General features: G+C 37.1%; 1 protein-coding gene across 2 annotated transcripts in view; it reads right to left on the bottom strand.

Moving 5' to 3' along the window:
* CDH7 (cadherin 7) overlaps positions 1-24,724 on the bottom strand; it is a 116,606-nt gene that overhangs the window by 9,540 nt on the left and 82,342 nt on the right. For both annotated transcript variants that reach the window (XM_037002383.2, XM_037002382.2), the window contains exons 8-11: positions 15,972-16,108; positions 15,010-15,131; positions 14,243-14,360; positions 11,961-12,212 (exon numbers count right to left, since the gene is read on the bottom strand). In XM_037002383.2, coding sequence (XP_036858278.1) covers positions 11,961-12,212; positions 14,243-14,360; positions 15,010-15,131; positions 15,972-16,108 — 629 coding nt within the window. The remainder of the gene's footprint in view (positions 1-11,960; positions 12,213-14,242; positions 14,361-15,009; positions 15,132-15,971; positions 16,109-24,724) is intronic.

Here is a 24,724-nt window from a genome sequence, read left to right as displayed (position 1 = left end):
AAGGATGGCAGAAATGAATGGGCATAAAAGGGAATGAAGGTATATAAGGAAAGTAAAAATTATGTAATAATTAGATGCTCTTTTAATTTAAATCAATGTCTTGGTAGGTAAAATGTTTCAAAATTCTCAATTCTCTTTCCTTCATGTAGTTATAATAAATCTTGTCATGTATGTATATATGTATATATACACACACACATGCACACATGCATATGTAAGACAATTATTTCTTATAATCTATTATCAATGTATTTTCACACTACCAATAAACTTGCTTTTTGATGCTCTGGCATAATGTTTGGTAAAAATGAAGCATGAAAGCACCTATGGGTGTGTTAGCCCATAGGTATGATACTCATTATGGAGTTTATTTCCCAATCTTATCTGAAGCTGAGAAAAATACAAAATGTTTTACGTTAGAGAATTTAACATTTTAATGACTTGGAAAAATATTAATTTCTAACTACTTGTGCACATATAAAAAATAATTCTTTACCTTTACATGGAACAAGTATGAACTGCTCTTCAGGGACTATGGAGGTAATCCCTATATTAAAAATAATATTTTATGCCTAAGTAAGTGCAAGATTATAAAGTTGAAAAGGTTTTAGCCAATGTCTTTTCTGTCATATTGACTATATTTCTGGGTAGAGACAGAAGAAATGAATATAGGTCTAGTTGAAGTCTAGAGATGTGGCACTTACACTGTGCAGCCTGTTCATGAATTTACATATCCAGTCAACAGGTAAGTGTTGACCATTTATTACATGCATTAGGTGTAACACTGCACAGAGAAGCAGGTGGAAAACATTTCCTTATAGAAACTTATACTTAAGTAGGTCAGACAGGTATTTACCAAACAATAAGATGATTAAATATAAAAGGAGAAGTGTGATAATTACTGAGACAGGGAAATAAAGATTCATTTTTAAAATGAAACCATTTTTAAAAATATGGTATTTTAAAGAGAAATAGATCCAGACAAGGCTTATCTTAGGGGAGGTGATTTGGGAGATTATACTTGGCACAGGGAGAAAAGGTTTGAAGCCAACATGGCTAGACAGCAAAGACAGAGGTGGGAGGTCAGGTCGGAGATGCAGGCACTCACTGGATCCTGTAGGGCCAAAACCTAACATGATTTAAGGACTGCCTGATAGATCAGACTTGTTTTTCAAAACAAATCATTCTGACTGGACTAAGGATACAGGAGAAGAAGAGCAGATGTAAGGAAAGCACTTAGAACACTACTGCCGCACCAAAAAGCATGTTATCGACCTTGATTTCTGGTCTTAGAAATCAGCTTCCTAATATTCAATTCAACATTTTCTGGGTTTGTAGGAAACTGTGCTGGGCACCAGCAAAATCATAATGCAGTTCATTTTAAGAAGGTACAGATGAAATTCTGGAGGTGTAAACACACACCATACGAGCAGTTAGTGGGTCCCTTTATTCTAAACTTCGCTGTGGTCTGTAACAGCTACATACCTAGATGTGTAAACTGGAAAATGTTTTTTACTTAATCATCTTTAGAGTATTTTAGTGTTACTTTACTAACCCACACCCTAGTCTAATACCTATGTTAGATTACAACAAAAGATAAAAAAGGACATTACATAATGATAAGGGAATCGATACAAGAAGAAGATAAAACGTTTATAAGTATTTATGCTCCCAACATAGGAATACCTAAATACATAAAGCAAATATTAACAGACATAAGGGAGAAATTGACAGTAATATAATAATAGGGACTCTACACCACTTACATCAATGGATAGATCATCCAGATGGGAAACCAGTAAGGAAACACTGGCCTTAAATGACACATTAGACCAGACATAATGGATACATATAGAACATTTCATTCAAAAACTGCAGAATACTCATTCTCTACAACCGCACATGCACCGTTCCCCAAGATAGATCCCGTTAGGTCATAAAACAAATCTCAATAAATTCAATACTCTAATCATAGTAAGTATCTTCACTGACCACAACAGTATGAAACTAGAAATCAATTACAAGAAAAAAACTGGGAAAAACACAAATATGTGGAGACTAAACAATATACTACTTAACAACTAATAGTTGAGAAAATCAAAAAGAAAATCTTCAAACAAATGAAAATGGAAACACAACTTTTCAAAATCTATGGGCTGCAGCAAAATCAGTTCATGAGGAAGTTCCTTGTGCTACTAGCCTACCTCAAGAAATAGGAAAAATCCCAAATAAGCAATCTAACTTTACACCTAAAAGAACTAGAAAAAGAATAATAAACAAAGCCCAACATTAGCAGAAGGAAAGAAAGAAAGGGCAGAACAGAAATAAATGAGAGACTAGAAATACCATAGAAAAGATCAATGAAACTAAAAGCTGGTTCCTGGAAAGATAAATCAATAAACCTTTAGCCAGACACCAAGAAACAAAGAGGGTCCAAATAAATAAAATCAGAAATGAAACAGGAAGTTACAACTGATAACACAGAAAAACAAACAATTACAAAGGACTACTGTGAACAATTGGCAGGACAACAAACAGGAACTTCCAAGAAACACACAACTTTCCAAGACTGATTCACAAAAATAGAACATCTGAATAGTCTGACTATAAGTAATGAAATTGAAGAAATAATTAAAAAACTCTCAATAAAAGTCCAGGATCAGATGGCTCCACAAGTGAATTTTACTAAACATTTAGAGTATTAGTGCCTATCCTTCTCAAATTATTTAAAGAGGAAGAAATGCTTCCAAATGCATTTTAGGAGGCCGCCAGTAATTACCCTGATACCAAAAGCAGACAATGACATCATCAAAAAAGAAAATTATAGGTCAATATCCCTGATGAGTGTAGGTACAAAAATCCTCAGCAAAATATTGGCAAGCTGAATTCAATATATTAGAAAGATTATATACCATGACGATGCAGTACTCCTTTGCAGGATGCAAGGATACTTCAACATTTGCAAATCAGTCAACATGATATACCATATTAACAAAGGATAAAAGTTATATGATCATCTCAGTAGATACCAATAAAGCATCTGACAGAATTCAACCTTCATTTATTATAAAAGCTCTCAATAAAGTGTGTATAGAAAGAGCATATCTCCACATAATAAAGGGCACATATGACAAAGCCCCAGCTATCATACTCAATGGTGAAAAGCTGAAAGCTCTTCCTCTAAGATCAGGAACCAGACAGGGATGTTCACTCTCACCCCTTTTATCAACATCATATTGCATGTCCCAGTTGGAGCAATTAGACAACCAGAAGAAATAAAAAGCATCCAAATTAGAAAGGGAAAAGTAAAGTTGTCCCTATTTGTAGATGACATATATAGAAAACCCTGAAGACTCTACCAAAAAATTGTTAGAATAAATGAATTCAGTAAAGTCTCAGGATATGAAATTTCCATACAGAAATCAGTTGCATTTCCCTACAGTAATAATGAGCATTCAGAAATGATATTAAGAAAAAAATCCTATTTACAAGTGCATCAAAAAGAATAAAATACCTAGGTATAAATTTAACCAAGGAAGTGAAAGACCTGTACACTGAAAACTGTAAGACATTGATGAAAGAAATTTAAGACAACATAATAAATGGAAAGATATACTATGACCATGAACTGGGAAAAATAATGGTAAAATGTCCATTCTACCCAAAGTAATCTATGGATTCCATGCAATCTCCATCAAAATACCAAGGACATTTTTCACAGAATTAGAGCAAAGAATCCTAAAATGGAACCAAAATACCCCTTCTTGAGGAAGAAGAATAAAGCTGGGGAATCCCACACACTGATTTCAAAATATACTACAAAACTTTAGTAATCACCACAGTGTGGTACTGGCAAGAAAAGATACATGTATCAATGGAATAGGATACAGAGCTCAGAAATCCATACATATACGGTCAATATATAACAAAAGAGGCAAGAATATACAATAGGGAAAAGACAGTCTCTTCAATAAAGGCACTGGGAAAACTGGACAGCCACATGCAAATGAATGAAACTGGACCACTATCTTATACCATACCCAAAAATAAATCCAAAATTTATTAAAGATTTTAATGCAAGACTTAAAATCATAAAATTCCCAGAAGAAAACAGGCAGTAAGCTCTTGGGCACTGGTCTTCACAATGTGTCTTTGGACCAGTCTTCTCAGGTAAGGACAACAAAAGCTAAAGTAAACAAATAGGTTTACATCAAACTAAAAACCAGCACAGTGAAGGAAACCATCAACAGAATGAAAAGGCAGCCTACTGAAATGGGAGAAGATATTTACAAATCATACAACCAATAAGGGGTTAATATCCAAAATATATAAAGAATTGTATAACAATATTAAAAAAATCCAATTAAAAATGGAGGTCTTGACATATTCCAAAGAAGACATACAGATGGCCAAGAGGCACAAGAAAAGATGTTCAATACCACTAATCATCAGGTAAATGCAGATGAAAACCACTAAGAGGTATGGGGAAAACCAGCCCATACCTGCCCGACTGGATATTACCAAAACTATAAAAAACAAAAATTGTTGGTGAGGATGTGGAAAAAAGGAAACCCTTGTACACTGTTGGTGAGAATGTAAACTGGTACAGCCACTATGGAAAACAGTATGGAAGTTCCTCACAACATTAAAAATAGGATACCATACAATGCAGCAATTCCACTTTTAGGCATTTATCTGAAAAAAAACAAAATCCAATTTGAAGAGACATGCATACCTATGTTTGCATATCATTACAGCATTGTTTACAATAGCTAAAGATGGAAGCAATCGGAGAGTCCATTGATAGCTGATTGGATAAAGAAGACGTGCATATACACAAGGGACTATCAATCAACCATAACAAACAGTTAAATCTTGTCATTTGCAACAATATGGATGGACCTAGATGGTATTATGCCAAGTGAAATAAGTCAGAGAAGAAAAAATAACATCATTTCACTGATCTGTAGAAGCTAAAAAAGAACAAAACAAATGGACAAAGAAAACAAGCAGGTTCATAGATACAGGTAACGAGTGGAGGGAGTGGTTGAATGGCAAACAGAATAGGTGAACGGATTAAGGAGGTACAAAATTCCGGTTAAAGAAGTCATAGGGATATGATACAGAGCATAGGGAACACGGTCAGTGATATGACAATAACTCTGTATGGTGACAGATGGTAACCAGACTTACTAGACTTCACAATATATAAAAATATCAGATCACTAACGTACATCTGAAACTAAAAAGATATTGTATGTAACTATACTTCAATTAAAAATAAAGAATCAAGCGTGTGAAGGGTACCTACTCTAATCAGCAGGTGAGGATGAGACATGAAGGACTGTAGGAGCCCAACAGGTGGAGGAAGGCAGGCAGAATGTTTCAGGAACAGGGTAGCAGGTTTGCAACGAAGGGAAAGAAAGACCATGTGATTCTTCTTACCGCGTGAGTGAAGGATTAGACAGCCTGATCCTTCAAGGGGTGAGCAGATGTCAGAACATATCTTGCTTTGTGTGCCATGAGAACCATTTGGGGTTTTTTTGTAAGTACATTTGATGCTTCTGAAGTGTTTCAAGCCAAGAAATAATTTGTTTTAAAGAGTGAAATAATAGGAAAAATACAGGGGTTCTAGTGCAGTCTGGTGATCAAAGACACAGATGTCACTGGAAGCGACATCTAAGCTAGGATCTGAAGGATGAGAGAAGTCTACCTGTTATTTTGTCTGAATCTATGTGCTGTGGGATCAGAGGTGTATGCAGATTCCAAGTAGCAGAAGGTCAGAATTTGAACTTGCATTTATGAACCTACTCTATTATTTATAGTCACAAATGATAAAAGATTTATAACTGGTAAAATCAAGTCAGTGATTGAGGTAAATTAGATATCAAGTAGAACATTTTAAACTGAAATTGAATTTTAAAAACAAAGCATTCTTGAAATATCCACTGCAGCATTTTCTCTGTTGTTAGGTAGATTCTAAAAAGCAAATGTTTTGATTTTTTTCTTAAGCCCTTATATAGCTCCAAGGCTATTAACCTGAAAATATAATTTAAATATTTTTAACCTGTGCCATATCCATTTTCCAGAAAAATCAGAGAGGCTGGATCTCAGAAAAATATCCTAAAACTGTAGAAAAATGGGGAATCAAAGTCCAATGAAGATATTTATGGGTAATGACAAAAATAAAATCAATTTTTTTCCCACTAATGAGTACATTCAAGTCATTCATAGTTTCACTCAGCATGCAAGGATGGTCTGCCTTCTCTGTGTCAGATCAGCATTTTACGAGGGGCTATGTGTGCAATGATTAAGTAACACTCAGTCCCTGTCTCCAAAGGCAGGGTCTATGGGAGGAGATAGACAAGTCAGGCATGAAGATGCTCTGGAACCCTCTCACTAAGCATTACAGGGACCCTAGGAACAGCAGCCAACCTGGACTCAGAAGCCAAGGAAGTGTGTCTTGGATACAAAAAGGAGCTATTCCCTGTGGATTCTGAGGACAGGTACCCCAAGTCTGAAAAAGAGTAACTCTTCAATTTGGCTAAATACACTATGAGCAGAGAGAGAGAATATGAAATGGGGAGGGAGCAGTTAGGAAGTCAGTGATTTTAGTCTGTAGACACTTAGGAGCCATGGAAATGTTACTTGAAGCTGTGAAGTGTCATGATCACATTTGCTTGTTCAAAGTTTACTCTGATTACTATGGTTTCACTTACATGTGGAATCTAAAGAAACAAATGAACAAACAAAACAGAAATAGTCTCATAAATAAAAAGAACAGGCTGGTGGGGTTTGGAAGGATGGGTGAAATAGCTGAAGGGGATAAAAGTTCAGCATAGGGAATATAGCCAATAATATTGTAATATCTTTGTAGGGCGGCAGATGGTTAACTACACTTACCGTGGTGAGCCGCTACTACTGTGTATACAGTTGTTGAATCACTATGTTGTACACCTGAAACCAATATAATATTTTGTAAGAACTGTATTTCAGTGAAAAAATGTCCTGTATTTCAGGAAAAGCAAAAGCTTGCTCTATAGTACCACTGACAGATTGTATCTGGTAGTAACTGCGGCAATGGCCTTGATTCAGGAGGGAAAAGATGTACTCTGGACAAACTCAGGTGTACCATCCAGGGAGAGAAAGGAATGGATTCAACAATCAACAAAAATTAACAGTACCTGGGGACCATGTGGCTAAGGGAAATGGGAGAAAGGAATGAAGGCTAATTCTACTCAAAAAAAAACATTAAAGTAGGGACTAAATCAGGATGAGAGGGAGGAATATAGAAAAAACTGTTCAGTATTTGAAAACTGTATCCCCATCTCTAATGTCAGCAGTGGAATACAAAATGAACATACCCATCTAGACTTGCTGTGAAACAGCTGAGGCAGAGGTTCACAGATCATCTACCTAAAGGAGAGACCGCTTTGCATGTCTCAAACAGGAAAAAATTTAACTTCAACTGAAACTCATCTTCCCTTTCCCTGCAAGAAGGATCACAAAGTTCCTCTCCATTAAGTGCGCAAGTTGGAAGGAGCTGAGTCTCAAGATGCAGAGAAAAACTGACCTAAGTACAATGGAGATTTTATGCACAAAGACAAATGGTATATTTTGGCTGTAATGAAGTATAATCCTAAATTGAAGGTACACAACTCTAAATGTGTTCTCTCAAGGTAGGAAATAATTGGAGGATACTTTAAATTAGACAGAGTAATGAAAGCAATAAAGCCTCTATGTGAAACAGATCAAAGACAGTGTCGCTTCTGACTTGGCAGTACATGAGCAGCGAAACCCACCAGCCTGCAGGAATTTCCCAGGGACACACACCTGGGGAAACGAACCTCGTAAAGGACACCCAGAAGGCAGTCTCACCTGTGCCTGGGTCCTGGCTCTGACACTTTATAACTTTGGGCCTACTCAGTCCTCTTCAGTTTTTTAATATAAAAAGTGGGCATAGTAACACCTACCAATACCTGCCCAGGAAATGTGCTATACAAACCAAATTACATAACACTTGTAAAGCACTTAAAGCATTTAGCTAATGTCTAGCACTTAGTACAAGCTCATTAAATGTAATGCATTTTTTTACCATGCTTGCACTTGTTTGAAAGAGGAAGACATCTGCTACCATAAATTAGCCATTGTAAGTCTGTCCTTATTACCATAGGACTGCTATGTTGAATATGTTCTGTTGTTATAGATTATGATGAGGATCCATCTTTTTATATAGTGCTGGCAATTTTTTTCTCAGCAACCTAATATATTTCTTACTTAGGTAATATATGACTTACAAAAGTAGGAAAATATTTTCCTGTTGAACAAAATCCTAAGTGGCCACAGTGACAGGAGAGTAAATATGGTTCAGCACTGGGTAGATCTAGAAGAGAAGTGAACAGATGCGTGACAGCTAAATGTCAAGCTGGCCATCCTGGGCAACACTGGAAGAACCTGAATTCCACGTAGTGGTTTCCGCAAATGCCTCATTAAACCTGACGCTGGGCCAATCTAATCCCAACTGTGCCTGGAGATGTTAGAGGACTTCAGTTACTAAAGGTCCAAATAGGGTAAAAAAATGAAGCACTATTTGCCATTTTGAGAGGGCAGGAGAAAGCTGCTCTGTGCAGACTAACAGGAAGAAACTATCTGTAATATTCCCTAAAGAGATGTGCAATATTTAATATTGAAACCATATTTTAAAACAAAACAAAGGAAATTCTTTCTTTCTGGTTATTTCTTAAAATCCATTGAAGTAATAACTCAGTGTTGGTCATTCATTTGATTTTTTTAAGTGCTTTCAGTTTGGTTGACAAGTAAGCTATGTAAGTTATGAATTTAACTATAAATATGGATAATGAAATTGGTGTTGGAGCAAAATACTTATTTGAGCACTTAGAATACTATTATGGCAAAATTTTGCCATATATTGATGAAATTTTCCTACATGAAAAATAATTGAGGCATCAGATTGAAAACTTCACTGTGAACTCTGAATATGACCACGGTGCCTCCCACTCAAGCTGTCCTCAGTGGACATAAAGGAAACACCACGTTCTGATCTTTGGACCATCTCTTTCATTTAGAGAATTTGTGTGTAAATAAACTGGAGAGCAAGAGGGAAGATGAGAGAGACATCAGATCAGAGTTCACTCGGAACGTTAGAAGAATATACAGAGGTGAAGACCGACAGATTCGACTTCAGAAAACATGAATTTCAAATTTTGTGAAAGAAAGGGTTACATCTGCCCATATATATATATTTTATGTCTTCAAAGTGTATTTCCTCTGTAGTTTAATCCAAAAGCAGTGGTTGAGAATAAGGAGACCTAGATTCTTAGGCCACAATGGCCACTAATTTGTTATATGAACTCCTGAAAGTCCCTGGACCTAATTGTACCTCATGTTCCCCTCTGCAAAGTGCAGTGGTCAGAGCTGTACCTGATTTCTGGTGATGCCTGCCAGTGTGAATATTCTGGAACTTCATATCCCCTTCTGTCATGTTACATGTAGTCTAAAGACCAGTTGCTTCTCAAGTTTTTCTAGCAATATGTGTTCATAAGCCTGAAAAGGGTTGAGTTACAAATCCTGATTACCTAGTGTCTAGAGATAAGATTCACCCCACAGAGGTGTAGTAAAGAATGAGCCATGTATCCACTAGAAGTCAAGTGCCATGCCAGGCTGGGCACGTCATCTGCACCCAATCCTCCTTCTCCCCTGTAACTACTCAAGCCCATTGGCTTGGGCACCTGTGGGTGAAAAACCAGAGCTTTTAATAGAGACAGAAGCAAAAGAGTATAAAAAGTCCTGATCATTTGCCTCAAAAAACTTAGAAATGAAGTACAAAGAGAATCAATTCTGAAAGGAAATGCTAGCATTTGAACAGACTGTGTGCAGGCAGAGTCCTTACTGGGAAAGGCTAGAAGCCCCCGGCTCCAAACTGCACTTCAGTCCAATAGTTTGACTTACGTTTAGTAGATTTGCAGAAACTTTTAAAAAATGAATAAAATATGACATAAAAACATGATCCTTAGAAGTAAAGAGACATTCTTAATCTGGCGTCTATTTAAGGAAAATGTCCAAATTTGTCATACTTAATTTTGATGAAATCTCCAAAACATAATCTTAGCCTGAGACCTATGTACACAGCCTCATATATGTCACATGCAAGATTGAAATCCAGCAAAACTATTACACTTACTTTCAGTAACCAGTACGTAATGTTTCTTAACTAATTACAATCCTCAAGCAACCTGAACTGTAAGGAATCCTTAAGTCACAAGTGAAAGTATTTTCTAAAAAATGAAGCAGGCTGCATTAGATGGACAGCCTTAAAAAAAGTCAAGTTAAGTAACCATTGGTTATATTTAAATTCTGGGAAATATAATTTTATCTTACTCTTTCAAAGTACAATATAAACTCTAAACTAATAAGCTGGTCAAGTTCAAAATGAGTCATCCACACACCATCTATCTACCTGCTCATTTTTTTCCTTATTCCATGCTTTTGAGCTAAAGACACTGCCATTTTAATATGAAAGGCAATCTTTTTTATCTTCGTATCTAGGTTATTTAGCTACCATAAAATATATGCAATTTACATCTTTATTATTATGTTTTGGAAACCTGGTAGAGCAATAATAGTAGTTTGCAATGGTTCTATCCTCTTCAAAATTTATTCTGGTCCCTTATATTCTAATCAGGCTTTCACTGGGGATTACTTGCCATTTCTAAGGGATTTCTAAAAGCTTCTGCCACCTATGTGAAGCTATAGGAAAAAAAAGTTTATTCCCTTCTAGACGTATTTAGTTAGCTGAAGTTATTGAAGATAATAACTTCCATTTTTATGAGATAATTTGCAGTGCAGTAATAACTAAGCCTTAGCTTGGTTAATCGGTTGAGAGCTTGCTTTACCAATAGCACTTAAAATTTATTGCATGTTCACTATGACTGTAGGCACGTGAATTATCTCATTTAATTTTCACAACAAGCTTATGAGTCTAGTTCTAATATTTTCCCCTTTTAGATTAAGCAGACAGCCTTAGGAGAATTAGCAGTCCCCTGGTGAAGAACTAGTGTATGTTGGAGGCAGTAATAAAAGCTAGGTTTACCCAACTTCACAAATCTTATTTTTAAACATCACATAATGATGATTCCTATTGGTAAATTTTGCGTTTACAAAAATATATTATAGATTTGCAAACTGTATTAAACCTCAAGGAAACACACAGTATAGTCTCAGATGCACTATTAAATGCTTGCTGGCCTTGCTATAGATGCTATAGAAGTCGCACTGGAAGAGAATGTAGCTAAGGAATAAGCCCGTGACTAAATGTCCATGTTGGACGTCTCCCAATTTTAAAGGATGCTGCATAATCTCCTATTAAACTGCAATTCTAATATGAGTTGTAAATCTAATTCAACCACATAATAAAGTAATCTTGGAAAAGTACAATTAAATATATTAATTCCTCCTGAGAAACTATAACTTTTACATTGTTGAAATTGCAAGCTCCTAAAATTGGGAAATAATTATAAAATCCACTCTAAATCTTTTATGAAAAGAGGCAGGCTGTAAAGGTGTAATATCTAAAATAAACATTATCAAAACAACATAGAAAAGACCCTCTCTAGTCTAATACATCTCCTTTGTATTAAATCACAAACAGCTAGGATACGGTAAGTTTAAAAAAAAAATCTGAAAAAATCTCAATTTTAAATACAAGCCATTTATCTTCACTGCTGCTTCAAAAATGAAATTGGTATTTTTTTTTCTGAGTCATCGATAAATATGCCATTGGAAAGTGTGGCCAACGATTACAAGTTGCTCAGTGAACAAAATGCCATTGAGTAGAATATTTGCCTATGTTCTCAAAAAGTTTCTAGAAGGAACAGAAGAGAAAGTCATGCGGTCCAGCTGCTGTGCTTCCTTCACACGCGCGCACTGGGGCCAGTACCTACCCAGCAGAGTCAGGACGCAGGCCAGGATGGCGATCAGGGCCCCCGTGCTGAGGCCGGCGGGCAGCACGTAGGCCTCAGCGTTGCAGGTCTGGGCGATCCCGTCGGCGTCACAGTCGCACACGCGGATGGTCAGGGTGTTGGTGCTGCTGAGCGAAGGCGATCCACTGTCCACGATGAAGATGGGCAGATAGTAAACGGATTGTTCCTGTCTCCGGAAGCCATTCCTCCGGGTGAGAACTGAGGCCGTGTTGTCTAGGAAAATGAGATTTCTGATGGAATTGTCCTGCCAAACTTTAAATAACTGTTGAACTTATTTGGTTGGGGAGCCATATTTCCACCTATTGGTTCATTTTAATATATTTATGTCATGCTACGTGGTTGTAACCAAAGAAACAGTTACAAAGTAAAACTATGAAAATGTTTATGCATTACTTATATTAATGGCAACTTTGTGAGAATTATATATAGTACACCCTTTTACTTAAAAGTCAAGCTTAACACTTATTAAGAGGATGATAAAAATTAACAGGTTCACCTTTTTGAAGCATCATCAGATAGCACAAAGGAAATCTCCAGTCCACCTTTTTTGACAAGTTCCAAGCCCAAGATAGAAACAAGTAAAATAAGCCAGTCTAGCTTTATTTGAATTGGTATTCAGAGATACTCAAGAGAGGAAATATTGTATAGTTTAAAATCCAAATTGGTATATATTGTTACCAACACCTCGTGTAACATTTTGCGATAAAATAGGTCATTTGTGTTTAATTTATATTCAATATTCAATTTCATCTAAATGATTACAGTCGTTATGAAACCTTTCACATGACCAATAAGTGTGTATCACATAACAGATTTCTGTATCAGAAATAGATTTTTAAAATCTTCTAGCAATTTATCCTGCCAGCTTGTCATAATTAACTAATTAGAGAATCTGTGATTCTTTAAACTTACAGCAACTAGTGAAATATAAAGGAAAAGAAGGCAATCCAGAACCCCAATTTCACCCAATATGCTTCAGTATATATTTCTTTTCTAAGCTGCCGAGAAGATATTTACCCAGTATTATCATGCAAGAATAAACAAGAATTAAAATCTAATGAAAGAATAAGCTGAGATCTCCTATCTCAAATAGCACACAGCAGCAGGTTCACGTAAGACTACAGAAAACGTATAAACTGGGACTACAGATGTGGCAGGAATAAAATGGATTTCCAGATTCCATCCGGCAGGTTTTTGTGTAAACAAATCTTTTATTTCAAAATGTATGGATCTGATAAGTGTTCATTAAAGAACTATGCATGAATGGTTGAAGGATATTTACTGTGTTGAGTATGCTTCTCTACACATAACAGTAACACACACACCCTGAACGGGGAGCACATGCTGCAATGCCCACTATGGGAGAAGAGAACTCTATGTTCAGGAAAGAGAACATAAAAGTCATCATGTTCTGTATGTGCCTAAGATGGGGGCCAACCTGAGATGTGATGTTTCCCTATGCCTACAGGTTTTCCTTCGAGGTACAGGCTGGGGAGCTCTGGGCTTGACCTGGGAAACGTTTGAACGGGGTCCCAGTGGGATGTCCTATAAGTCGGGACATTTCACTGCACGTGCTACTGAAGGATCACGTTGGTACTGGACGATGACACAATGGGGAACAGTCACACTTCCTTGGAAGGGGTAAAATTCCCCCCTTTTTTGTGCTGAATGAATATAGGTTCTAAGAATTTTCCCTTCGAACTATGATGAAGTCAGAGGGTTTGGCATTACCCACATGGAAAATGTTCTTCCCTTTATATTAGTTTATATTATTTATATTACTAAATAAAATGAATTTTATTTTTAATAAAATAACATGTTGGCATTGAAAATATTTAAAAGTTGTTTAGGTTGAACTGTATGAAGTCCAATTATTTTCTTAATGTTTCAAGTCATGCCTATGTAGTACAGTCCTTATTAAGGCATTAGCTGACCTTCAACCAATTAGGTAATTTGGATAAAGAGCTTGGTATTCAAATAAAGAGGCAAATGTCTAGAAGAAAAGCCCAGCAGAGATGGATCTGACTTCCCCCCTATTTGGATTTAGGCTGAAAGTGATTTAAAGTAGCAGCTGCTGCTTCATGACAGCAAATCCATAGATAAAAATTACTTGAGGGGCTCATTGCCCTTTAATTAATGTCCTTGCTGGTATTTAAAAAAGTCCATAATCAGCATTCCTGAGCAAGAAAAAGTACTTGTTTAGATAGTCTGTGCTTCTACCGGCGACAATAGTAATACCTTACCTTTGTTATCTTTCAGTGAAAAGTTGTGGTTATTTGCTGCATCAGTTGTTAAACTGAAATAAAACTGGTGTCCATTGGAAGGCTCATCTTTATCGATAGCACTGACCTTCTGGATGACCTAGGGGTAGAGAATGTAAAACAAGACGGCATGTCGGTGTGCTCTGCAACATGTTCTGAGGCAGGACAGAGCAATTTTACATGTTATGATGCCATCTTCTCGAATGATCCTCTGGGGGAAGGATCAGATGTACTTACATGAACCCACTCTGAAAACAAATCATGTCCCTTTCAAAATTTATGTTTGAATTTAGTTCTGTGAACCTCAGAAATCAGTTGTACCAACTGATTATGAGACTGAACATCACTAGACAGGGAACAATAAAAATGAGTCGAACAAACAAGCCTACGATGAAACTACACTTAATTCTTGGAACTTCAAGGTTCTTACAGCCCATTGTATAATGTGGGAAACAGCCCAGTCAAACTTAATATGCTATATTTCTCCTCAAAGGAGTCCAAGCCCTTAACCATTTACCATGGCTTTTACAATATTCAGCTTTTCATCCTGAGGAATTTTCATCATCCCAATTAAACCAGAATTTGGAAGTCCCTTTAACATTAGTTTATGCTGCACATCAAAGTGTGAGTTTTGCTTAGACAGGCTGAATATATTTTATCTTAAAGCTGGCAGAATATCAAGGACAACGGCTGCTGGATATTTTTAAAGAAATCATAAACTAGGGGTGTGGCGTTATGAATTCTCTCACCTGCCCAGGCTGGGCATTTTCACAGACGGTGGTCTCATAGTCCATGGCAAATTCAGGAGGGTTATCATTGATGTCAAGGATACTGATGGCCACATAGCCTCTTCCAACTTGCGATGGATTCTCTAATAGAGAGGAGAATGTTTTACTGTTTAACATTTTATAATTTAACCTAAGAATAAAGCTGTTATTCCATTGTCATTTTTACTCAGAAAACTGGTATTAAAAACAACTACAATAAAAAAAATTTGCCTCTCTAAAGCACAATTCTAATAAGGAAATGACTAACTTTCAAATGAAATCTGGATTAACACTGCAGACTTTTAACAGGAAATCTGATCCAACTAGTGTCGTGAGTGTGTCTATGTGTGTGTATGTGGGTTTAGTTCCTGATAAGAAAATCATTGAAAGAATGACCAGTAAAACATGAATTTCAATATTTTTTATGCCAGAGCTCATATCTGTATAAATACTCATATATATCATATATGTATTGTATATGTACATCTACTATATACTATATGTATATAATATGTATAAAATATAATTACACATTGTTCAATGTTTTTCTTATCAGGGACTAAAATTAGATGAATATCAGAATATACAAATATGGGTATCTTGGTTAGAGATCAATTTTCTATTTTTTTTCAAACCTATTCGACCAGCTCCATATCAACATAAATGCATCTTATGAAATATGACCACAAAACAACAAGAAGCCCTCTGAAGGTAGTTCAGGCCTATTATATTATAGTAATCTCTTTCACTAACTTTTTAAGATTAGCAGAAAAGTTAGTGAATATATTTCACAACCTGACATCAGACTGTCAAAATCTTTTGATTTAAATTTCAATTTAAATAAGCACCTAATATAATTCAAGTTGTAATTATAGCCTCCTGACAACCTGCTCTCCATTCTCAATGTCCTCCGTCCTGACTTAGCGTTAAACCTTACGACTTACGGCTCTCCATTGCAAGGACTGTGATGTTATGAACAGCGTTTGTCTCTCGATCCAAAGATTTGGCAGTTGTAATAACTCCGCTGTTGGCGTCAATATTGAAGTATCTCTCCAAGTCTGTGTTTCTGTCAATTGAATACCTAATTGAACATTAAAAAAAAACCCCAAAAACAAAAACTTCAACATTTGTGTTTGATTAAATTTGTTAAATTAATTTCACTAATTGCATGGCCCATCACCAAATCCTGCTGACTTCACTATCTGTCAGATTAGTAACATAAACATTTAGTTTAAAACTTGCAGGATATAGTTGGTTCATAACTTGCTTGTCAGTAATTTCTTTTTCTGTCCAACAGTACAAAATACACACCATGGTACAATCTTCACAGTGGATTCAAATATGCCATTGCACACTTCAAATTCACTTTATTATGATGTTGACTCCTAAAAACTATATATAATAGGTTTAGCAGCCCTACCATGGTTATAGATCCCTCTGAAATCAACTATATGTAGACATCTGGCGCATTTACATATACTTAGTAACATCTTTTATCTTGATAGCACCAGCCTGATCTGAACTCTTTTTCTTTTCTTTTTTATATCTTTCACTCAGGAGTCTTGACTGGGGCTCCACAGTAGAACCCCTAGGAATGCATGAGTATTTTGGTGTGTAACACCTTTTCTCACAATATCTGCTATCCAAATATTAATGAAACATTACTGCTCCATTTGCATTGTTATTCCATTATGCTATTATTTGTACCATACACAAAATTCACCCACCCTTGTCTAATGACTATCTTCAAACACCCTTCACTGTCTTTCCAGCTGGGGGAATAAGGACTCTCACTTAAAAGCAAATACAAGAACAGACAGATAAACACACACCCGATTTAAGAAAACATTTTATGTTTCCATAGTTTTCCAACCACTACTATTTAATAGAATCATCTATTCTAGTCTGTAGTATTACAAAAGGCAAGAACTATAAAAGGGAAATAGAAGGCATCAGAAAACATTAGAAATGAAATTAACCATAAATCAACAAACATTATTCTCTTTGTGCAGCAACAGGTATTTAAGTGTTGAGAATATTAAGAAGTTATTTTTCAATGGTTTTATTTTCTTGATTGTGGCAAGGTCATCAGCTGAAAGAGCAGGAAGGAGAGGTGGTTTGGGAGGAGAGAGAATCATTTTTCTAAAAGAACAGAACGTATAATGGAATAGCTAAGCATTGTGGATTGCCCTTTGAGGTTAACGTTCATTAAAGTGAAACCAGCCATCCAGTTTATCTGTCTTGTTCTCTTCTCATCCATGTGTTTGAAAGTGCATAGAAAGCAGAGGGCTGGGTTTAACCAGTCAGGGACAACAAAAGAACAGGAATACAGAGGCATACATACAGGAGTGGCAATAATGAAGGACACAGATGTATGCCAGGAAGATAACTGAGAAAATAGGGAAGGCAGATTGACTCCGAGAAGACTCTGGTGGCATCAAGATTGCAGGTCTTTACAAGGGGGCAGAATTGCTGGAGAGGGAGGTGGTAGGCACAGAGTGAGATGTTTGAGGTAGATTTCAAAAGCTGTGTATATATGAGAGCTGATGAGCCAAGGGTAATTTCCTAAGCATCTCTGACTAAATTGGGGCAGAGGAACAGGTCCCCAGAGTCAATAACTCTCAGAAAGTGAGAGGCCAACACGTTCAATGGGGCACAGGGGCAGCTAAGTTAGTCACTAATCATCATGCCAGGAATAATGCTGGGAAGGAATACAGGGATGCGGGTACTGAAATGCTCAATGAATCAGTGTGATTTCTGTATATTTGGTGGTTTCAAAGCAATATGGAAGATTCTGAGTAAATCTGATGATGCATTCCACAAAAGAGAGTTTTGAAGGAAAAAGAAAATTAGTTTGAAAAAGGCAATGGCAGTAAAAATGTGTGCCCAACTCCTGAATCTGTGCAACACGGGATATGAGAAGCAAACCAAATCTTCCTTGAGTTTCCCCATACCTTCTCCTATCACTTTTTTATTAGAGTGAAGTGCCTTTATTCATATCAAAATCAAACTGTTCTGCTTATGCTGCACTTCCCCTCCACTCTGTTCCTTCAAGAATGTTTTCCTTGGAGTTAAGCACTTTCCCTCTGTAGAGCTTTATTTGAATCAAAAGCAAGTTATTTTATACTGAAAACTTTTTCCTCCGCTTGTGTTATCATTGGCCTCTATATTATCAAATCCACTATGCATTTCTCTTTGTTACAAATAGATTTTAATTTTCAATTACAGAGGTTTTCTTCTCTGAAATGCTGCATTAGTCAAAACATTATGTGCCATTACTGCATGTGTATATGTGTATTTAAGTAAATACACAAACACCCATATACTTATATATGTAATAGTATCTTATGGAATAGTAATAGAATCATATAAAGTTTGACAATAGGACCATAATACTCATGCACTCATGCATCAATTAAGCCAATACTAAAAGTCTGGATTGTTCACTTTTTCAAATCACTATGATAATGGTTGCATATTTAAAAAATAGAGTTGTACAGACTTACAAAGCAAATAGGCCTTGAACTTGACACATATCTAAGTGAGTTCATGTCATTCCCCACAAGCTAAACTTAATGACTAAAACGTTTATATCTGTTATCAATAGTCTCAAAGGTCCCACCATTAGAATGAAGGGCACTAAACTTGAAAGTTCATTTAGTATGTTAACTGTCTCCCACTTCTATTCACTCATAGAAAAATCTCTCGTCTCTTAGGGATGTAGTTACCACCCTAGGTCTCTATATGATTTGAAGAAGAAAGTACACCAAAGTTTCTATTCAAATATGAATCATTTCTAAATCATAAACTCTGCAGCTTCCATTTATACATTGTGAATATTTTTTAACAGTTACAATTTTCACTTTGATCTCACTAAATAGCACAGCTTCATGTATACACATTTGGTCATATGTAAATTATTCTCATATCCTTGTCTTATGTCTCCCCCTCATTCATGCAGCCGGCAATTATCCTTGAGCACCTGCATTTGACACTCCATTTCAGGAAATACAGTACATTCAACAACTGTTTTTAAAAATAGCAACCTATAATAAGTACTTAGGAGAAAACCAACAAATTGCTCTCCTGTTGTATGAATAAGGAAGTGAGGGCAGCTGGCGGGAGAGAATGAAGATATTGGCTCGAGAAGAGATGGAAGATCTCAGCGAAGACAAGCAGTAGAAAAATTGTCCAGAACAGGCTGGGTGGTTATTACGTTTCCTAATCACAAGGACTTGGGGTCCCCCAGTGTTAAAACAGTTCCCTAGTTTCTACCAGTCCCTACGGACATGCCAAAAACTGAATAGTTTAATGTCTGAGGCATTAGCTACTGTATATAGTTACCTGAGAAAAACAATCCCTTAACCAAGAGAAATAAAGAAAATATGGGCACATTTTAGAATGGAAGATGTAAAATGTCTCTGGCTTAGTGTCTGGGAGGGCTGAAGGCTAAAGGAGAAGAGGCCCTAAGGGAGTTTGGGGGAGCAAGACTCTGTGGTTCTGGGACCCCTGGCCTAGGGACTGAGATGTGGGACTGCCTGAGTCAATCAGAGGCTGAACAGGAAGAGGACTGGTGTTTCTCCAATCATGAACCAAAGTTAACTTCAGTGCATCTCTTGAGGCGGTTCGTGGTATGTGGACCCACAGCGATCCCTCTAGTTTATGCACAATGTAGCCTAAAATTCCTGGTCTCCTCCTCTGTACGCTGGGGGGACCATTAGACCATATCCACATTTTTGCAGCAACAGCAGTTAAAGCTTCTGCCTTGTCCATTTATGAGGCAGACAGCTTGAAATCTCAACTTCCTGTCTCAATTCTTTCCCTGAGATTATGTAAACCATGCTGCATACTTCTCGCAACACCTTCAGCTCCGGCTCAGTGTTCTCAAAGCAGACTTGGTGACCTTCCCCCAAACTATCCTTTCTTCTAAACCTGTCCATTTTCATAACATTTGAGTATTTAAAACACAGTTTACATTTTTCCCTAATCCTCAGATGGCTCTAAGGCCATGGGTGACAGACTCCCATTTGCATGCCTAACATCCATTCGCCCTTGATTCTGGCTAATAGAACCCTGCTTTTCTTAGAGGCGGCCATGTGTCTGGCTGGAAAACTATACTGGCTAGCTTCCCTTGGAGAAGCAATGTCCTTATATCTAAGGTTTAGCAGATTAGATGCAAAAGTTGTTGGGTTGAGCATCATTGAAAAACTCCATAAGGGACAAGAGAGATCTGTTAATTCAGCAGGGATTTGAGTTTTTCCCCTGACCTCTATCTCACCTGGGACATGAACACAACGGGAAGAGATCCAAAGCCCATCTTGTACCTACGAAGTGATGAGCGCTTGGTATAAGCCACCACAGCCCTTGATGGCATTACACTGCCAAATCGTCAGTCCTTGAGTGACAGGCTCCAGACTGCACCTTAGTAAGTCAAAGTGTTAAGCTTCATTGCTACTAGCCAAGCATGATTTCTAGCCAAGACAAGCAGGCACTATTGTTGTATTTTAGAATCAGACTCTAAAGTCTCACAGTTGCGTCATGGAGCCAAGGTTCAGAACCAAGTCATCTGAACCTCCCTCCCAGTATGTATCACATTACCACCCATAATGAGCTTTCAGTCTGTCACCAACAATTCTTACTCTGCTTTTCATTTTTTCCATTGCTCTCCCACTGAAAACCCTCGCCAGTCAAACTGATGAGTTACCTGATGAATGAGAAGGTTACGTGCATCTCCATTCCTGTGCCTTTACTCATATTGTTCCTCCTGTCCTCTTTTTTTCCCTCCTTTTCAACTATTTCAGTTTACGGTTCCTCCAAGACATTCCTCTAGTATTATAGCAGCTAGCCTTTCCAATCACATCAGCAATCATGTCCTCAGGGCCTCTCCATGGCTCTCGGATGTGGTGCAGGCACCAAGGGGTTGTCTCTTCTCCAACTCACCCCCCCCCCCAATTTTGGACACCTCTGGAGCCCTCACACCTGAGACTGCCCTGCCATCCGGGAGAACTGCACTCCTGCCTTAAATTGGAGACTCCCGGGCCACAGGGTCTGGAGCTTTGCCTTTGAATTAGAGCAAATGGTGCAGAACGTGGCTGATTTATCTGGGATGAAAACTCAAGGGACACAGCCTTTCTGTACATCATTTTGAAGAAAATGGTTCATAGTTTTAGGAAGCAAGACCAAGAGTGGTATCAGAAAGCAGGAAGATTAGATCCTAAAAATTAACACCTCTTAATTTTTGTCAAGGCAGAATTCCTTGTTTTTCAGAGGTTTCTTTACCCTCAGTCAACCAACCCCACCCCCTCCAAAATATCAAGTTTCTTTCAATTCACACCAGTAATAATTCGAGGAAATACAGCAAATAATGCAGTATGGTGTGATGTGAAAAAAGGACTCTGGGATTAGAAGTCAAGCGACCCTGGGCTGTTAGTGCCAAGCTTGCAGACTACCTGTAGGAACTACTAGTCACTTAATTCCGCAACTCAAAATTATTAATCAGTGAAGTGAGGGAGCTAAAACAGAGATCTTTAAACTTTTTTAAGTGTCTGACCTTAGCCATTGTCCTACATTATCCCACTCATCATTGCATATTTTTGTAACTGTAATTTCTCCAGGATCAAACCAAACATTAGGGCATTTAGGACAGGGAAACCAAGGATGTACCTACAGCATATTGGTGAGGAAAAAAAAAAAACATTGAACAATTCTTAATCAAAGCAAAATCTCTAAATTCATTTTGCATTAAAGAAAAATCTTTAATTCATTAAGCTTTTCAGTATTAAAAACACAATAAATATAATTCAAAACTGGCCCTTCTTGGTCTGCATAAAGAATGCAGGCTGTTGCTAAAACTCTCCAACATTTGAAGCAGTGAACAGCAGAAAGACACATAGTTGGATCTGTTTCCTACATCTTGCCAGCCTCTTGCTTTCAATTCAACTCATTTAACCTAAGAAAAAAAAAAAGAAAAAGAAAAAAACCCACCTAAACTGAAAACAACTGATAAATCATGACTTTTTAAGAAAACCTGCAGAATGTATGATCTGTGGACCTCACTACATGATCCTTGTGTTATATCACCATGAACCGCAGACTAGGCATTAAAGCACAGTATTTATGACCCTGTACTAAACTACTGTACTAAGTTGTGCTTTCCATCTACCTCTGCACTCTTCCCTTTTGTCCTGCAAAATGCAAAAGTTGTACAAGATGATTTCTCATTTTTGGATTGAACACTGAGTTTTTTGTAAGTTTTGTGTATGATCTCTTCTATACTAGATAACCAGATTGTCGGGGCCACACTGTGCACATCTGTATATCCCCAGGGCTCTGCCCATCTGCCATCAGACAAATTCCCCAATAAAAGCCCGTTGCCATCATTGCTGCTGTTTGATAAGTTATGGAGGTCAAGGAAAATGCTCTTATTCACATTCACAAGTAGCATTCTTCTTGCCCAGCTATCAATATGCCCTTCAGTGCTCACAAATACAACATGCAGGTGAGTGGTCTGAACGAACAGGAAGGTATCACTGCTGTTCCCCAAATGGCAAAAGATAAAGTAATAAACAGGGACAAATATAAACAATAGAAGTGGCTGAATCATTTGAGTTGAAACGTTAATCTCTTAAGAACTTGGTGTGTGTGCGTGTGTGTGCGCACTAACACAAGGAACAGGTTTTGATTCAGAACTTGCTAGAATTCTGACACCCTGTTTTATAGCTGTGTAACTGAAGATACGATTGTTTATAACAAAAGAATGATAATGCTGCCTTATAGGATTGTCATGAGAAGTAAATCAGTTCAGAATAAATCACTGAGCTCACTACTTTGTAACGCCATGGTTCGCATCCTCACCCCTTCTCATAACAGCAACTCCATTATTCAAACCTTCCCTTCCCAATCTCATGCAATCTTGGTGGCATGCACCATAAAGATGCCCAGAACTTCCTGGTAAGCTACAGGCACATGTTTTAAGACAGGCCAAAACATTTTTCAAGAAATGTGATCCTTAAGCCAAGGGCCATGAGGAAAGAATCAGCACAGGTTCGTCCCCTGCCATGTCCTGGAGGGCTGCTCACTCTCGCTGCTTGTATTTACAGACAAACCTTATGTCTTTTCTGAAGATTGGCTATTCAACTTTTCATTCTGTGAGCCATCCTCAATTATTTCAACAAATTTCTTTTCTCCCCATTACTGAGGGCCAATTTCTGTTGATTGCCACTGAAGAATGCTAACAGTATACTACAAGATAACTAGGTATTAATTCTTGAATCTTCTAACTTTACATATACTTCCCAAAGACTCATACCAAAAAGATTATGGATTTTGTATTCTTATTAGCCAGACTTTTCAGGAAGCATTTTAAATGTGGTAAATACCACAGGGGCTAAATGAAGAGAAATGTAATCTTCAATAAATTCATTTGATCTGGAGTGTTTCAAAAAGCTAACTCAGAAGACCTTTGTTCTAAATAGAGTTCTAATTCTAGAGCAATATAATAAAAGGTAGAAAAATGCCTGAAATAAAATGGGAATTTCCTAATTAACATGTTTTGAAATTTATCTGTGGATATTATGTACACTTTTCTAACACAAAAGCTATTTTCACCATACCTGAACATATGCTTTTTTTTTCATTTTTAGTCATAGTTATATTAAATTGAGCAGCATTTTGAACTAGATTACAACTCTGATTTCCTAGTGGAATTGATTTCTACTAATTTGCAAGTGAACCACTAGCTTTCTGTATGCTACTGGATAAAATGCTTAGAAAAACCAGATAGGAATAATTTAGATTGAAACAATGTGTACAAAAACATACCTACTAAGTAACCAGCTCCTCATACTGTTTTACAATTCAAATACTACTGGGCTAATTTTAAACAATTACAATAAAACAAATACTGCTTTTCCATCCCTCAAAAGAACTACCGTATCTCTAAGGGTGCAGTAGCACAAAGGTCACAGTTATAAGACTTCTCAGATTCCATCTCAATCTGAAAATTCACTTTCTCTGGGATCTCAGCAGACTGGTGTTTGTTTAGCCACTGACATTTGTTGAAGGAGGCCTTATACCCCGAGTGACTTGAGGGCCAAATGCAAGCACGTGTTTATGTCCATTAAGCAACTACATAGCATTTTCTATATATTGGAACGGAAGTGAATACAAAACAACCTTCAGTGTAGATTGCTGATATAGTTGCTTATAAAATGTCTCTTTTCATGGACTGTTTTAACCTTGAAAATAAAAATGACATGAAAACACAATAAACACTGAAATAGCAATGTATAATGATAATACTTTCTAATCCTCATGATTCACAGTTTAAAAGCATCAGTTACTTTCCCTTTCTTGATCAATCTTCAGAAAACCTAGGATAAAGCTGGGATGAGGGTAGCTTTACCTTTTGACTGGGTAATACGGAAACTTCGGGAGCTAAATGATACCCCTCGGGTCTCTCAGCACATGCTGGGAATCTGAGAACAAGGCTTCTAGACAATCACACGAATACTCACCTACTTGCCTAACCACAAAATGAGGGTACTGGCCTCCTAAAGGATATCAGAAACGGACAGGGAAGGAGAAATTTGTGAGACACAAGTCCAGAAAAATGCTATGAATGGTTGTGTTGACTTAGAAATAATACTTGGAGGTAAAGAAATGTCTCAAGAATAGAAGTATTAAATATGTCAAGAAA

The sequence above is a fragment of the Manis javanica genome, chromosome 9 (assembly GCF_040802235.1).
Source record: "Manis javanica isolate MJ-LG chromosome 9, MJ_LKY, whole genome shotgun sequence".
In the NCBI taxonomy this organism is placed as follows: domain Eukaryota; kingdom Metazoa; phylum Chordata; class Mammalia; order Pholidota; family Manidae; genus Manis; species Manis javanica.
The sequence above is the reverse complement of the archived record's forward strand: the minus strand, read 5'-3'. Positions and strand labels throughout refer to the sequence as shown.